The sequence below is a fragment of the Monodelphis domestica genome, chromosome 5, assembly GCF_027887165.1.
Source record: "Monodelphis domestica isolate mMonDom1 chromosome 5, mMonDom1.pri, whole genome shotgun sequence".
Taxonomy (NCBI): Eukaryota; Metazoa; Chordata; class Mammalia; order Didelphimorphia; family Didelphidae; genus Monodelphis; species Monodelphis domestica.
In genome coordinates, this window is record NC_077231.1 from 164,351,570 (window position 1) to 164,369,887 (window position 18,318).

Consider the following 18,318-nt stretch of genomic DNA (forward strand, 5'->3'; position numbering starts at 1 on the left):
TCAAAATTGCTTCCCAGCTGCTTCTTTACCCTGACAAGAGCATGCTAAGCTCAGCAGACCAGATAACATATAGAATCCGTGACACAGCCACATCTCCTCATCTCCCTTCCTCTAATGCCCAGCTTGCTTATTTACAAAGTGTGCCCACTTCCTAGGAGTTCTCATCTTCATGTCCTGAACAAAAAGGATGCTCATCGCAACTTTCCTTAAAGCCAGCATAATAGAAGATGCTTCAAACGGTCCCATCAGGGAAGACTACCAAATCAATCCTATATACTTAAGCTTAAGCAGCCCAGGGTTTTCACCATGGCAGTTCTGTTTAACGAGGCCAAGTGAGATTTTTAGTTAATATTAAATATAGTTCAAAAAGTGTTATCTTAAATGGAAAAATTAGAGAAGATCTTATGTAGAATTCATTTTGCTCATTATGATGAACAAAGGAGATGATTTTATTTTTTCCAAATCTTTAAATATATTATTTTGGTAGATATTTAGAGATTTCTTCTAGACGTTGTAAATGGCAAAATGTTCTCACATAACATAGGATGTCCCAAAAGTTTTATTGAAATTGATGCTTTAAATTGTAAGATTTTTGATATATATTTGTATATCGAGTTTATTATATTTTAAAATACTTATTTGCTGGGAAATAATGGCTATCATGTCAATTTGATGGAATTCATTCAAATGACAAATGTGGTCCTAATAACATTAAGATCATGTGGATCAATTATAATGTACCTCATCCATAATACTTAAATTAATTTAGCTTTTAGAACCTTTCATGATATTCATATATGTTTGGGGTATTCACCAAAATGTAATATTAGCATTTAAACTGGAAGGATCCTTGCTAGTCACTTAAAAAAAAAAAACAATAACCCTTACAGTATGTCTTAGAATCAATACTAAATGTCAGTTCCAAGGCAGAATTGGCAAAATAGTTAGGCAGTTGAAGTTAAGTTGCTTGCTTGCCCAGGATCACACATATAAGGCCGGTCATTTTTCACATTTTCTTCTTATCTGAAAATGTTGATAACAAGTGGCCCTTCCATCTCCAAAAGCCCATGATTTCATTCTTTTCCACAACTAGAAGGTATCTGTATAGTAATTTTTAAAACAGTTTAAATTAATGATAACAATTCTGATGTGTGTGTGTGTGTGTGTGTGTGTGTGATGGACTTTTTTTGAATTTGAAAACAAAAAATCAGGATACATATCTGGAAAATTCAGGATAAAAATTGAGAGTTTATTCTCATCATCTGGTTAAGACATACTCCAAAGAAAGAAATTCTAAAGAGGCTTGAATATAAATCCTCTGCAGATTATCCCATTAAATTATGTAGCCTTCTCAGAAGGAGCCACTTAACCCTTACATATACGGTACAAAAACTATCTATATCAGAATTTAAGAAACCATATTGGGAAAAACCATATTTCCCTGGTGGCCAAAAATTGGAAAATGAGGGGCTGCCCTTCAATTGGGAAATGGCTGAGTAAATTGTGGTATCTGTTGGTGATGGAATACTATTGTGCTCAAAGGAATAATGAAATGGAGGAATTCCATGGAGACTGGAACGACCTCCAGGAAGTGATGCAGAGCGAGAGGAGCAGAACCAGGAGAACATTGTACACAGAGACTGACACATTGTGGTACAAGAGAACATAATGGACTTCTCCAGTAATGGCTTTACAATGTCCCTGAACAACCTGATGCGATCTACGAGAAAAAAAAAAAAAAACTATCCTCAAGCAGAGGACAGACTGAGGGAGTAAAAACACTGAGGAAAAGCAACTGCTTGACTACAGAGGTTGAGGGAACATGATTGAGGAGAGATGCTAAATGAGCGCCCTAATGTAAATACCAACAACAAGGAAATGGGTTCAGAGCAAGGACACATGTGATACCCAGACGAATCGCCCCTTGGCTAGGGAAGGGGTGGTGGGGGGGATTGGGGGGGAGGAAAAGAAAATGATCTGTTTCCAATGAACAATGTATGAAAATGACCAAATAAAATAATGTTAAAAAAAAACATATTTCCCTGATAAGAAAGTAGAAAAGTAGAAAGTAGTCAGAAAATTCAATCAAAGCCTTGATTTTGTTCAAAATCATCCCAGGTCATTATCAAGTCCATCTTGTTGCTGATTCCCCATTGTTGTGATTTCCACAACTTCCTAGTGTTTGAATTCCAACCTAGTACCTCTTTGCCCCCAAATTTCCTACTAATCTCCCTGCTTATTGGTACTTGCTGCCCACTTCTTTACTGAAAACTCTCCTTGCATCTCTGGAAGTCCCCTGGTTTCTTGCTGCTTGGACATGCCGCAATCATCTATCCCAATAGACTTAGATTAATACTCTGTATATTAGAATGTTTGGATATTTGGAAAGATATCCTAGTATTCTACTTGGAGCCCTCCCCCAGGGGCACTAATTTTCATCTCTCATTAAAATTGCTGTCGTACATAGATCAGGCACCCAATTTTCAACTTGTGTTCAAGACTCATCACTTATCATGACCTTTCTCAGAAAGCAACCTCTTCCTTTCTCCAATATTTAAACATATGGCCTTTACCCAACCCTTCTAGTCATCCTGGAATTTCATTTCCCATCCTTTCTCATTTGACATCCCACCACAGAGAACCAGTTCTGATGTGGCACCAATACCATTGAATCAAGAACTTAAATGGTATTTGGCAAGCACTATTTTCTCACCTCACCCCAATATTAGAATTATAAATGTAAATCTACTCCCACTGCTCAGTACTCAGATCTCCTTGCTTTTTTTTCTCCCTCAGAAACTTTATCCATTACCAAAGCCTCAATTATTGCTTCTAAAAATGACTCAGATCTTCATATCCTGGCAACTTTCCTAAAATTCAACCCTACATTCTGGACTACTTTTTGGACATTTCTACACAACTTTGGCACAATCATAAGTTCCTCCTTTTAGCTTTCTCTTTTCTATTAGTGGTGCTATCATGAGGAAACTGAGGCAAACAGAATTAAATGATTTGCCTAGGGTCACACAGCTAGTAAGTATCTGAGGCTAGACATGAACTCAGGTCTTCTTGATTCCAGGCTCGGTGCTTTATAACTGCCTCCTTCCTCAAATATAAAATGAGTTTAATAATGCTTAAGGTATAGAGTTTTTCAGATAAAATGTTTTCAGTTCTACTTCAACATCAGTTCTAGCATTTATCCCCTCTCCACTCAAAAAAACAGAACTTTATTTCAGAATCACATCACCTCTCACTTGAAACATTCGAATAACCTCCTAATGGTTCTCTCCACTTCCAGTTCCCCTCCTCTCCAACCTGTCACCTACACTGTTGCCAAACAACACCAAACCATATCACTGCCTTTGTCAAAATCTTTGGTGTTAGCCAAAGGTGTACTGCCTCAAGGATCAAATGCAAACTCTTCTGTCTGGTATTTAAAGTCCTCCGGAATACAAAGATGTCCCCAGAACTTGGTTGGCCCATCGGGGTAAGACTCAAGCTCTTCCTCCCCAGAGTCAAATTCTTCGTAGCCTCTGCCTCTGGTCATATTGATTCATATTTCTGGTCACCTAAAAGAATAAAAAAAAAAACTACCCATATGGAGTCAAGCTCTCTAGACTCCACAGATGTCCCAGTACCAGAGGAATCTCTATATCCTGCCCTATTGGCCAGATGGGTTTCCATATGGAAGCAAGGGGAACCAATCTACCCAAGCTAAGTGTTCCAGTATCTTTGTTGAATAAACATTCTAAGCTGGGACTAAGTAAACATCTTTTTTATCAATTTTTAATTTAATTTAATTTATATATATTATATATATAAATTTATAATTTATAATAAAAATTTATAATTTATAAAATTTTATATTTATAATAAAAATTTAATTTAATAATTAATTTAATAATCTCTAGTAGTCTCCTTTTTTTTCAAAAACTGAACTTTATCTAACAGGGAATTAGCCTGAGTTAGATTTACTCTTTAGAATGTGGTATTCCTTAAGAAGAATATAAACTCCTTGAGATAAGGGATTTTAATCATCTCTAGTGCTTCATGTGTTTAGTATACATTTGATAAATGTATGTTTCATTTAAAGCACCATATGAATATGAGCTCTTAATTTTGTGCCAGCTCCTCATTGTCATTAACTGCAATCCCTTTCCCTCTGACTCTGTCTGTCTGTCCCTCTGTCTCTCTCTGTCTGTCTGCCTCTCTTTGTCTCTCTGTCTATTTCTCTCTGTGTCTCTGTCTCTGTCTGTCTGTCCCTCTGTCTCTGTTTCTCTGTCTCTCTGCCTCTCTCTCTCTCTCCTTCCCCTCTCTCTCTCACCTTCCTGAATGGTTGCCTCTGATACTCATCAACAAATATTTAAACCCCACTGTTTTTAGGTCAATGAGGTTAAAGAGGCAAAACACACCTAGGACTAGGCTACAGCCATACCCTATTCTCTAGACTTCTCACTAGCCTGGAAGCAAAATCAAATCAACTATGTCATAGTTCCTGGAAAGGGTGTGTCAGTTTACACCCTCCAGTTCCTACTCACCATCCCAGAACCTTCCACCCCTATTATCACTCTTCGGACACTATCTCCAAATATGTGTTATCCACCTTTTTAGAACAGAAACTCCTTGAAGTAAGGAACTATCTTTGCTTTTGCATATGTATCCCTAGTGCTTAGCACAGAGTCCAGTACAAAGCAAATGGATTAATAAATTCTCTTTATTCATTCAATTATACTGTAAATTCCTTATGGATTGGGAAAATGTGTTTTGCCTCTTTAACCTCATTGACCTAAAAACAGTGGGGTTTAAATATTTGCTGATGATAATCTTAGGATTCTGTAGGTTGTATTCTTAAAAGTCAGCAACAAGTATTGGAAATATAGTTTAATAGAAGGAAGAAGTGATTTAGTGGTCCCAACTGGAAAAAAAAATTGAGAAATACAAGTCTAGGAACCAAAGCAGGTTGGTTTTTGTATTTTAAAAAGCAATGTTTACCATTCCCTTAAAACTAGAAGAAGAAAAATAATCTGTGTTTATAGTTTACATTTTCATAGTCCTTTCCTTGGAAAACTAATTAAAATATTATAAATTCACATTATTTCATATGAATTATTAAATATAATAATAGTTTTACCATAATAAATCTTGATAAACCTTTAATAAAACAGAGCTAGAGAACTTAGAACAGAAAGTTCCCCAATAGCTGCTAGTAATTTTATACCATTGCCAAACAGAGGCTCCAGGATTTTGCCTCCAAAAGGTTGTGAATTTGAGACTATAGCTTTTCTTCTCCTCTTATCTAATTACCCACCATCGGTCATTTGCTTGCTGCTTTTATTCTTTGGTTAGTGCATAAAAGATGTACATATTGCATGAAAAACTCAAATTTCAAGCTACCAATTTATATAGTCAAACAGGTTCCTGGAAGAGACATTCTCATTTCTTAGTGTCATCAAATTTTAGAGCTAAAAGCCTTTGGGGAAAATCTAGCCCCGGTATCTAGGTGGCTCTGTATATTAAGTGCTAGACTTGGAGTCAGGAAGACCTGAATTCAAATTTTGATTCAGACATTTACTAGCTATGTGACCCTGGACAATTCACTTAACCCAACCTATTTGTGACTCAGTTTCCCTAAGTTCAATCAACAGCATCTCTTAGATATGTTGTAAGAATTAAATGGGAAACATATATAAGCCACTTTGCAAGCCTTAAAAGTATTTTATAAATGCTAGCTATTAGTATAAATCCAACTGAAGACCCCAAAACGAAACTGAATTTTTCTCTCAGAGGGAGTAAGTGAGAAACAGGACCAAAATTCAAACCTATGCTCTTTAAACCCATGCCTGTGAACTTCCAATCCAGTACTATTTCCATGTCTAAAGTACTCCTTAACCAGTTTGCTATGGCAACAAAAACAATATGGCTTTTATAGCTTCCTTTCCATTTTGTCCCCAGGCTGATCTTCATCCCATCCTTACATGACAATTTGTCTTTCTTGCAAGGCTCTGGATTCCTTTATTCCTTAGTTTCAGTCAGATATGCACTTTCCAAAGCCAAATCTGGCTATGGTATTAGTTTCTGGATTCTTACCAGTACCTCTCTCTAAATGGAGAGACCCTTCTTAGCAGCGTTTGCCTGTTCTCCAGTCTTTTCTTACTAGCCTTTTGTCTTTAGCCATTTTTGTGTGCGTTATGGTTTTGAAGGCTTTTATGGTACAGTGGCTAGAGACCTACTCCTGAGATAAGACCCGAGTTCACATTTCGACTCAAACACTTATTAGCTATGACTTTGGAACCCTGGGCAAGTCCTTTCACTTCTGCCTGTCTCCATTTTTTCAGCTGTAAAATGAGGATAGAAATAATATCTCCCTCACAGGGTTATTGTGAAGATGAAATGGGTTAATATTTGTAATGCTTAGCACAGTCGTTTCTTAATAAATGTTTATTTTCCTTCCTCATGAAGCATTTGGACCTCCTCTCAGGATAATGTTTTAAAATGAATAAAATACAATTTTTAAGATAACAGTTGAAACAAATAATATTGAAATATAATTTAAAAATACTTTAAAAAACATATTCATAGACTTCAAGTGAAGAAGCTTTGGTAGTCATGGTTATACTGATTTTTGTTGATGGTTGTACTATTTCTATCTACCCAAATGGGGTAGGCATCTCTTTTCCTCCCCATTGCCCCTTATCTCATCCCTGGTACTAGCAAGCACAAATATGGGCTACTTGCTGAACCCTCTTGAAACTGACATTTCCATGGCTAGCCCAGAGTACATTAAGGAAAGAGGGATACTTCCTCACAAACCTTTCCAAAAAAAAAAAAATCCTGGCATATTTTGACTATAGCACAGTAGGGATACCATAAAGGATTGCATTATTCAGAGGTGATTGATTTCTTCAGTGAAATTGAAATTTTTATTAACCATAAGCGTGTAAAAACCATGGCCTCTATGAAATAGAATGTATAGCATTACTATAATTATAAAACATTAAACTTGGAACTATGGGATATAGTAAACTGGACATCACATTATAAAACACAGTCTGTCCATCCAGTTCTCTGTAGCATGTTTTACCACTGTACAAATAGCAAAAGACCCATGCACTGAGACCCCGACTGTAAAAACATCTCAATCAATACATTCATGCAATCATTTGGGACCCAGACTCCTCACAGTACCAACAGCGTAGAGATCTATCATGGTTTTATAAGAACTCAAAGGTCAGTAGTAGTTACATTTTAATTATTTCAGTGTATCTCTTCTCATCCTTTTTCTTCTTTCTCTATTTAATGGTAGAAACGTATCTCAGGGAAACATATAAAATAAAGACCAACCTAAGAAGGTATGAGCCACTTTCGTTTGATGACTTTCCTGGGAAACTCTAATCTTATTGCCCATTTTATGATGACATTTACAGAAAAAGCTAACATGCAGATTAGGGAATACTTTTTCAGAAAGAATTTAGTTATCACTGTATAGAGATTCCAACTAGGAAAAGCTTGCTAAAGAAATAAAGCTATTTCTGTGTGATACTTAATTATGAATAATGTATTTAACTAGCTTTTCTGGTTAGTAGGAGACAACTAGGTGGTGCAGTGGATAAAATACATATGATACTGGACCTGGAGTCAGCAAGATTTGGGTTCAAATCTAGCCTCAGACCCTTACTAGCTGTGTGATACTGGGCAAGTCATTTAACTCCTATTTGCCTCAGTTCCTTTTCTGTTAAAATGGGGACACATAGGAGAAGGAAGCAGCAAACCATTCCAGCATCTTTGCCAAGAAAATCCCATGGACACATCCATGGGTTCACAAAGAGACAAACCCAACTAAAAAATAACAGAAGAAATAATTTAACCATTGAAAGAATATAGTAATAGAATCTGATCAGTGCACTGGTCAACCATCATTCCTGGGGTCTGCTGATTCAAGCATACTGCTTGACAGAGATATGTTAGACTAGGGCACAATGAGACATTTTTTGCTTGACTATACTTATTTTTTACAAGATGGTTTTATTGCTGTTGTTGCTTCCCCCATTCATTTTGGGGAAAATGAAAAAGAAAGAAAATGGATTTTGTTAACTGAAAAATTAAATAAAATAATTAAAGTAAAAACACAAATATTCCATAGATTTATAGATTTGTGATTGCATATATGATGGTTCTCCCTCTTATCAATGCAGATAGCTACTCAAATATGTTTTTATCCTTTGAGGATCATATCAATGATTTTCCATAAAGGAGGTCTTCTTCTTGGTCTTCTTAGATTTTAAAGTAGCACTTACGCTGTTTATATCTTGCTTTTTCTGCTTGACTGATCAAACAGTCTCTGGTTATCCTTTTATGTCACTTCTCAAATGTAAATTACTGTTAGTGTTAATAGTCTGCTTATACTTACCATATATCCCTCTGTTGTCTTTTAAGTTAACTATCAGATATTTTGGTGTTATACATAGGCAAATACTATCATAAGACTAGGTAAAATAGCACAGCAGAATGGAAATTTATGTGCAATTAAATCTACATAATAAAAATAGAATTCTAGAATTCAGTTTTACCAATTTCATCTTTATTATCATGAAATTTGGATCTTTAATGACCATAAATTAAAAATAATTAAGGCTCAGATATTGCAAATGCCTTGCTTAGCTAACAAAATTGGATATTGAGAAATTAATCATTCTTTTTCTAATTTCTTGGTTTTCCCTTGTGCAAACATTGATCTTTTTAAATAGAGCTTTGTTTTCTTTCCTAATCAAAATTCCAAATATCTCTGTCACATTATGATAGAGGAATTAGTTTTTCATCATCACAAAATGTGAGGTAGTTGAGGAAATACTTCATTGTGTTACTTGTCTATATGAGTGAAAAAAAATGGATGAACTCCACAGAATCTATGCTTTCCCATTATATTTTTCTATAGTACCAACTTGGAGATATCCATGTAGATATACCCTGTTGCATACACAACTTATATTGTATTGTATGTTTTGATAATTTTAAGATTCATTTGAAGAGAGGTCAAAAGAAATGAGTAATGATATTAAAATAGAAAGATAGTTATCCCAGTTCTCAAATTGTGGTCCAAAGTTCATTGATGTTTAAAAGATTGATCCCTTGTAGAATTAGTGCTTATATTATATGCTTTTGGTGGGGTGAATCCATATTTGTACTTGTGATGTCTGATTATTAAAAAAGAGACATCTATTATCTCATTTATCTCATTAATTAAGAAGCCAAAGCCAAGACAATCTTCCCTTAAATTTAGTAAGGATTCTTTCATTTTTTGTGAGGCAAATTTGGTGGGTAAGAAAGAAGGTGATATATATGGTCTTTTCCCCTGCTTAAGTGGTCCATGATCTACAAAATGTTAGAAAAAATACTCAGCTACTTATAATAAAATGTTCGCTACTAGGTATTTTTGATATATTTAGTACCCCCATGTATGTACTGAAATAATTAGGGATGCCTATTCATCCATTTTTAAAGATAGAAGATATTGAGACAAGGCAGAAATTAACATAAAAATGAATCTTTCATGTTTTTTGACAATTTTAGGGATGAATTTATCTATGTCCCTCTAATAGAATTCCCAGACAAACTGTCATTGATGGAAAAGACTACCTTCCATGTTACAGGCTAACTGTGCTTTTCTTTGACTTTTAGTATGGGCATCTATTGCAGTATAAGTAGTTTAGTATATTCATTACTATCTGTAGAACAATTAGGACTAATATAAGTGAAGTAGAGATAGCTAGATAAGATAGATGGATGATATTATTAAAAATGATCTACCATATTCCAGGATTCAAATGGATTTTGGAAAAGAAAGCCTCTGTCATATTCTGTCTCTTTTCCTTCTTTGTCTTCTTCCCCAAGCACTAGAACCTTTTGAGTCATAGAAAAAGACTGTAGCCCTACCAAAAAAAATCAATTCTACATGCTATGTTTAACTCCATATCTAGCCTTTTATCATCCTGGAATGGCATTATTTATTGGCTTGTTATCCAGTAGCTTGGAAACCCTAGGAGGTTCTTGAAGTATATAGAGGCTACTCTTTTAGCCTAAATAAATTGAGTCCCTATGTCTTCATTTATCTTATTAACATTTAATTGTTTACTTGTCACGAATCTTGGTGGTAAATAGACTGCAGGGCTACAGCTAACAGACATTCCTACTCACCACATCACAGAGTCCTTACAAAAATGTTCTTTTTAGCTAATATTTCCTGGGTCATTGTCTTCAATCCACAATTTCCCCCATGCTTGCTGTCACCATCTTTTACTTCATACTATCCCATAATGAATCTAGTTAGGACTGTACTCTTCTGCTGTACACAGTAACAATTAGCTAGTCTAAAATAACTCATTTTAGTGGCAGAGAAAATTCTACAGGAAATCTTCAAGACCATTCCTTCTATTTCTGGGTCTGTCCTGTGCATCATAACCACAGCTACTGGGGGGCAGTTAGAAAGTGTTGGTCTGTGTTGCTAGAGGGAATTTCCTTACTTAGAAATACCTGAATTAAGAGGATGAAAAAGCAATTATTAACCACTGACTATTGCCAAGCATACTGTTAAGTTTGGGCCATTTAAGTTAAAAAAAAAAAAGCAAGATAGTCCCTGATCTCAAGTAGCTTCTTCCATAAGTAGGAAGACAGTCCATAAAAGAAAGTGCAACTACCAGACAGATAGAAATCCCTGAAATTCTGAGGTTAATGTCAAAGCCCTCGGGGTCCTCAGTTTATAATAAGTAGTTCTGATGCCAGTACAGGGCATAGAAGAAAGGAAGAATCTATTGTTTAGTCATTCTTTGGTCAGGTCCAATTCTCTGAGACCCCTTTTGAAGTTTTCTTGATAAAGATACTAGAGTAGTTTGCCATTTCCCTCTCTAGCTCATTTTGCAGATGAGGAAATTGAGGCAAACAGGGTGCAATGATCTGCCAAAGGTCATGCCTAAGTGTCTGAGGTCAAATTTGAATGAAGGTCTTCCTGACTCTAGGTCTGGCACTCTATCCACTGTGCCACCTCATCATACCAATGAAATCAAAAGCCCAGTCCCTATCCCAACTTATACAAATCAGATCACATAAAAATACACAAGTAAGTACAGTTAAGTTGTTGTATAACCTGTCATCAATTGAATAGATGTAAAATGTGTGATTCTTCAAAAAAGGTAATATTGTAGTCTCTGACTATTATCCTCAAAAGGCTTTTCTCTATAAAAAGGTTAATTATCTTCAGTCTAGATTATATATTTGACGTGTGCTTGAGGGTTAAATGTATTTTAAAGAACTTCAAATATGAATAATTTAGAAAGTAATCATAGAACCAAGACATTATACCCAAACAATGAAGCATTAAGGATAATTTACATATTTTTTAATTCCTCAATATTTTAACTTAAAGGGCTTGGAACTGCCAAAAAAAATATTTTACATAGAGGAACATTTTTCAATGCATCTCATTTGGGGTTCAACATTGTTATCCACAAAATAAAGTATGCTAATGCATAGCAAGTAAACAATCTATATATTTTCATTATAGTCACCTCTTTTCTTGTCTCTGGAGGAGAATTAATTCTAAAGGCTTATTAACTTGAGAGAAAATTATTAAGTCAGTATCTAATTTTCAAGTTTGCCTACTGAATATCACATTTTTGTATCTAATTGAATTCGTGACTTTTTGGAGACATTAATATGAATATTAAACTTACCTGCTAAGACATGAACACATGAACTATATTGTCAAGGGATATATGTGTATATATACATAATTTTATTTATTTAAAGTTTTCTCATTAAAAAGGCTTTTGGTGACATTTAAAATTGAATGAAATGATGTTTTAGTTGATATATAATTTCATCAGTGTCAGTATTCTTTGTATAAAGGCAGATCCACAGATCTATGAATCCTCCATAGTGGATAGAATATATTGTATTTTTAAAGTGTTATAAGTTTAAAAATGATATTGATTTGTCTAGTGTATAATAAGGTGAATTATAAGTTCATTGTTCCAAATAGAAATTAATATGAGATATATCTCAGTTAATATCATCATTTATCATTTCATCTTGGGATTGTGTTTGGAAAACATCTTTGTTAGACAATGTTTCTTTTGGTATGCAGATATAATGACTTTTGTGACTTTTAGGAAGTAATTCCTCTGTTTCCCCATCTTGAGTAACTCTATAATATTAAGCTACCCTTGCTGTTTGGCACAGTACAAACAATTAAACCCCAAAGCATTGTTCTAAAGAACATGAGTCTGTTTAACTGCCAGTTTTCAAGCCTGTACTTGTTCTGGATGCTATGATATGTATCTAAATTTGGCACTGCCTTTAAGTACTATATCGAAGTATATTGTATGGTATCTTCAATCACTGTAAACTAAAATTATATCTTTTCTATCATAAGATGTGATTTCTGTGTTTTATTTTTCAGAGCTTCCATATGGCTGGGAGAAAATTGATGATCCCATATATGGCACTTATTATGTTGAGTAAGTCTTGAAGTGTGATATTACTTTGTTATTAGTATGTTCTAAAATTATATTAGTTTTTTCATATATTAAGCATCTGTGGCTTAAAGTTCCTTTTATTTCCATTTCATCCTTCTCTGAAGTCTCCACAAATAATTTTCTTGAAGCATAGGCACACTAGATTTTTCTTTGCTTCCCAAGTTAGTTCAGTTGCTACTCCTTTCTTTTGACAACTGGTTTTATGTACTTAGTCCAAAAAGTAGATTTCAAACACTGCTGTTCAAATGGAAAATAATTAGGGATATCAGAGCAAATGTCACTTGGGTTCCCATCACAACGTCGGGAGCACTTGATTGTGCAGACAAGATATTTTTAGGAAATGAGCTAAAATTTTAATTTCTTCCAGATGAAGAAGAAATCAAAAGCTGGATTTTTTTTTTTTTGGCTCACTAAAACCCATTGAAAATTAACAGTATTCTATTGATATAATTTTTCATGTAATACATGAGATGGAGGTATATTTCTTCCACTTAACTCAGTACAAAGTTTGCCCTTCAAAATTTTGTTGAAGCGCTCCATTCATTCAAAGGAGTTCATGTTAGACCCCACTTTGGTTGAAACCCCCAAAGGGGTAAGAGTGATGAGTGAATGAGTCTCTTGTTTTGTAACAGAAATAGATATCTCACTAAGTTAAGAAGAGAGAAGTCACAATAACCTTGTTCATTGGGACACACTGTTCAGCATTGTTATAGCTAGAGAGGAAAGGATTCCTAATAAAAATATCATTTAATATCCAGTGTTGAGTTAAAATTCTACCTTTATTACAAAAGCCACAATTAGCAATAGTGGCAAGTGCCACAAATGCTTCTGGAGTAAGGCAAATTCAGTCTGAGGTGCAGGGAAGAGGGAAAGCCTTGAGACAGACCTATAGTAGGAGAAAAGAAGCATATTTTTTGAGTAATTGTTCTTGCTAACTCAGATGTTTAAGTATTTGCTTCTATTCGATAGACGAGTACAGGTACTATTATGGCCTTGGTGCAAAGCCCTAGGACCATACCCTAGTTATGGCTGCATCTGCTATTTTCTACTTTCAACATGCCACTTCTCCATTCTTCTCCTCCATTTCCCCCTATGTAAAATAAGGAGGTTATTCTAGATGATCTTTAATAACCCTTCCAATTGTAAATCTATGATGAATTTAGCATGTTTTTTAAAAAATATCAAGATATTCATTTTTCACTTCATCTGATAATCCACACCTCTTTTTTCCTTGCCTGCTCTATCATCATTCCTCCTCACTCCCCATGCCTACAAACCTGGCACAAAGTATACAATTCAATTCATTAAATGTTAAATATCCATTATTGTAAGATATTGTGGTGAGGTGAGTGGTAGGGGAAGAGGAAGATTTTCCCTTCCCTCAAAGAACAAACATTAACCAGAACATTAAATCTAAGACATTATAAGTGGATAAATAAGTAGCAGGTAAGTTAAAAAGAGAAAGATCACCAACATGTCATGTAGGAATGGGGCATCGGTGGAAACTTCTTGGAGGAATTGGTACCTCACCTGAGTCTTGAAGCAGTCTAAGAGTTTTGCAATATGTCTTGTATTAAGCCACTAGATGGGAAAGGATTGGTTTTTTATTTTAGATCAAAACTATTTTTTTCCTTTGCAACTTTCTATACTCTTCCCCGAATTGTGTCCTCTAAGGCCAGACAGAACAAATCTATTCTATATAATGTTGTTGCTGTTCAGTCGTGTATGATTCTTCATGGCCCCATTTGGGATTTTCTTGGCAAAGATACTGAAGTGGTTTGACATTTCCTTCTCCGGCTCATTTTACAGATGAGGAAACTGAGTCAAATGAGGTTAAGTGACTTGCCTAGGGTCACACAGCTGGTAGGTGTGTGAGGCCAGATTTGAACTCAGGAAGATGAGTCTTCCCAACTCCAGGGCCAGCACTCTATTCACTGTACCACCTGGCTTCTCCTTCTACATAATAACCCTTCAAATGCTTAAAAACAACTATAGGATCCCACTTTAACCTTCTTTTCTTTATCCTCAATGTTTCCCTTTCTTTTAGTCTACTCATACATGATTCATCTGATCACCTTCCTCTGAACACTTACTACTACTACCACTAACACCACAACCACTACCAGGACTATTAGTCACAAGATGCTTTAAGGCTTGAAAAGTTGTTTATGTAGATAATCTCACTTCATCCTCCCAACAATCCTGTGAAGAAGTTACCACCTGTATTTCTGTTTCCATTTTACAGATTAGATTAAAATTTATAGGATTTGCCAATGATTGTGCTACTAGGTTCTAACAAAGGTAGAATCTGAACCCAGCTCTCTCCTGAGATCAAATCTAACTCCCTTTCCTCTCCACCAGCCACAGAGCCCGTAGTATGACAGATAAGGTTTGAGCAGGGGAATCTACAGAATAATTATTTTCCAATTCCTGACCTCAGTGTTTCTCATAATGTAGTTTTCATTTGCATTTTTATATATTCAATGCAAGAATTCATATTCTATTAAATTCCATTTGATGAGATTTGTCCCAGTATTCTAGCCTATCCAGAATTTTTTGATCCCTGACTCTACCATCCAACTCTCCCAGATGAAGAACTCTAATTCTCTTACCTTTGATTTATTTGCAAATCTGGCAGCAATTCAGTTTGGCATCTATTAAGAACCTGTCATATGGACAGTCGTGGAGATATCAAGATAAAACCAGAAGCAATCCCTGGCTTTAAGGAGCATATATTTTAGTGGAATGTCTTTCTCCAAGCCACTAATAAAGAAGTTAAAGTATACCAACCAAGGCACAAATCCCTGAAAACTCCACTGGAGATTTTCTTCCACATTGACATCAAGCCATTAATAATTTCTTTTTTGTTGTTGTGGAATCATTTTTTTGTCATGTCTAACTCTTTGTGACCCATTAGGGATTTTCTTGGCAAAGATACTGAAGAGATTTATCATTTCCTTCTTCATTTTATTTTAAAAATAAGGAAACCTAGGCAAACAAAAGTGACTTGCCCAGGGTCACACAGTGTCTGAGTCCAGATTTAAACTCGGGGCCATGAGTCTTCCTGATGCCAGGTTCTTCACTCTATCCATTGTACCACCTTCACACCCTGCTGCTAATTACTCTTTAAAACTAGCCAATTAACCAATTCGGAATCCATCTAACACTATAGTTAATTAGCAGGCATCTTTACTATACTGAAAAGCAAATGCTTTACTAAAATCAAGGTTAATTATCCCTAAAGCAATGATGTCAAATTCACATAGAAAAGGGAACCCTAAACATTAGATAAGGACCTCTGGAAGCTGCATATTTAATTAGAAAACCACCTATTAACATCATTTATGTTCTATTAGATTTTTGTTTATTTTCTTAGGTACTTCTTGATATATCTAAATCTGTTTTAGGTACTTCTGACTACAACATTCCCCTAAACTAACAGTCTAATAAATTTTTCAAAAAGCAGAATGAATTTACTATGGCATGACCCAATCCTAATGAAATCATGCTGGTTCTTGTCAACACAACTTCATTTTCTAGTTGTTAGCAAACCAGTCTTTTCATAATACATTCCAGAGTTTTGCCAGTAACCAGAGTCAAGCTAATTGATCTATAATTTCTGGAACACATTCTCTTTCCTTTTTTGAAAAGGGATATCTTTGTTCTCTTCTAGTCTATGTGTTCAAATCCAGTGATACATTCCATCAATACCATGCTCATTTTATTCATCAGATTTAGACATAGAAGGAATCTTATAGTCCAAATCTTTTTTTTTTTCAAAAACAAAACTGAAGCACAAAGTAGGTAAGTAATACCTGAGGTCTCAGAGAAGGTAATAATTAGCAGGCCAGGATTTAAAATGCTTCATATGAGAAAGATGACAAAAATGAAGTTTTTTCAGTGACAAAAATATTTGAAAGCTAGAAGTAAAATAGTTGTGGTTCCTCTAAGTTCCACTTGCTTCCTAGTCAATCAATCAATCAATCAATCTATATATATATATATATATGTGTGTGTCCATGTGTGTGTGTGCCACTTAAATACATACATTCAATGTTCGATCCATTCAATAAGCTCAATACAGTCAATGTTTCGGTATTAAATTCTCATCACAAAAACTATCCAACAAATGTTACTTCTATTCAATTCACTGCATTTGATTGAAAGTGCCTGTAACTATTTTAGCTGAAATCCAAGGCATTTCTACTCTACAAAAAGAAAGAGAACAGATGTGAGACTTACACGATGTGATCTTTATTGCATTTGCTTGCCAAGTACACTGAAAAAGAACTTTCCCCCTGGTATAAATCTGTTAATCGCTCTCTCATACCTAGTCAGCACTTTCCAATCTGGTTCCCAACAGGGAAATCCTCCCTTTTCTACATTTCCAAATTCTGGAGTACAAAATAGCCACAGGGCAAGGGTCCTATTGCACCCAGGTTTTTGTAAATAATGCCTTTCATTCTTTTGTTCATTAAGGTGTTCACATAGAAGTCCTTCTTTTTCCACTTTCTGCTGACAGTCTTCTTAAATATCATTTACAGAATTAGACCTTGGCTATGTCTACACATCCGAAATGAGGAAGACAGGAATTTATATAATTCAAAAACAGCATTATTCCCTCTACCTAAAAGTTTAGTGCCTCATGTTCTTGATCTATTACACAACCATGGGTTCATTTTGGACTTGATTACTAGATTGCCCCAATTTTTCCCTTTAGTTTTATACATATGTCTATGAGGGAAGTCCTAGGAAAGTAACAAATCTTTTATTATATGATTAATGAGGTAAACTGAATATGTGTGTAGAGTGATAAAAGGCTGAAACAGCCATGGTTTTCAAGTTACTGCTGGTGTAATGGGAGTAGGATAGGGGCAAGATGAGAGGTGTGGACTCAGGGCTTAGTCATTTGAATTCATTTAAACAAATCTATTCTAGAGTTTAGCTGTAAATTCAAAAAATCATTGAATTCAATAAGGATTTATTGAGTGTCGGCTGTGTATGAGGCATCTTGCTAAGTGCTGGGAATACAAAACATAATATATATCTTGACCATTAGATGAAAAGTGATGTACATATATGATTTTGGTATATAATATGAGATAAGATCAAAGGAGAGATCTAGATATCATACTGTAAGAAATTTGAGAGGGAGAAAGGAAAAGGGAAGACTTTCTGGAGAAGGAAGCACCCGGAGAAGGAAGACTTAAAATAAGAGAATTTCAGCAGTTGGCAACATATAGAGAGGGCTCCTTCCAGGCATAGGAGAGGGCCAGTTTGGATGCAGAGTGGTGGCAAAAGAAGAGCAGGAAATGGGTAGTTGTCTAATTTGGCTGGAATGTAGCAAATGAAGGTAAGGATTGTGAGATAAATCTAAAATTCTACATTAGAACAAAATTGTAAAAGGCCTTCAATGTCAGAACAAGGATTTCATAGACATCCGTTAGAAAATAGATTTTTTAACTTGGTGATATGACCAGACCTGTCAACTAAGAATTGTTCTTTTGGAAGGCATGTGGAATATGGATTAGAAATTGTTCAATGGCTGTGATATAGAAGTATCAATGAACCTTGTCAACTGATTATATTAATAACAACTGTATAATGATAATAGCAGTAACAAGTGACTTTTAACAATACTTTAAAGTTTTCAAAATATTTTCTGTACCTCATGATAACACCATTAAGACAAGTACTACCAATATGACTCTCCCTATTTTATAGATGAAGAATATAAGACATGCTTAATGATGTAAAGCAAGGAATAAAAAAAGGCTTTGAAGTTTAAAGT

General features: G+C 35.0%; 1 protein-coding gene across 21 annotated transcripts in view; it reads left to right on the plus strand.

Annotated features, from left to right (window-relative positions):
* Positions 1-18,318, plus strand: part of MAGI2 (membrane associated guanylate kinase, WW and PDZ domain containing 2) — a 1,718,964-nt gene that overhangs the window by 1,288,858 nt on the left and 411,788 nt on the right. For all 21 annotated transcript variants that reach the window (XM_007504040.3, XM_007504032.3, XM_056800855.1 and 18 more), the window contains one exon: positions 12,452-12,509. In XM_007504040.3, the coding sequence (XP_007504102.1) occupies positions 12,452-12,509 (58 nt within the window). The remainder of the gene's footprint in view (positions 1-12,451; positions 12,510-18,318) is intronic.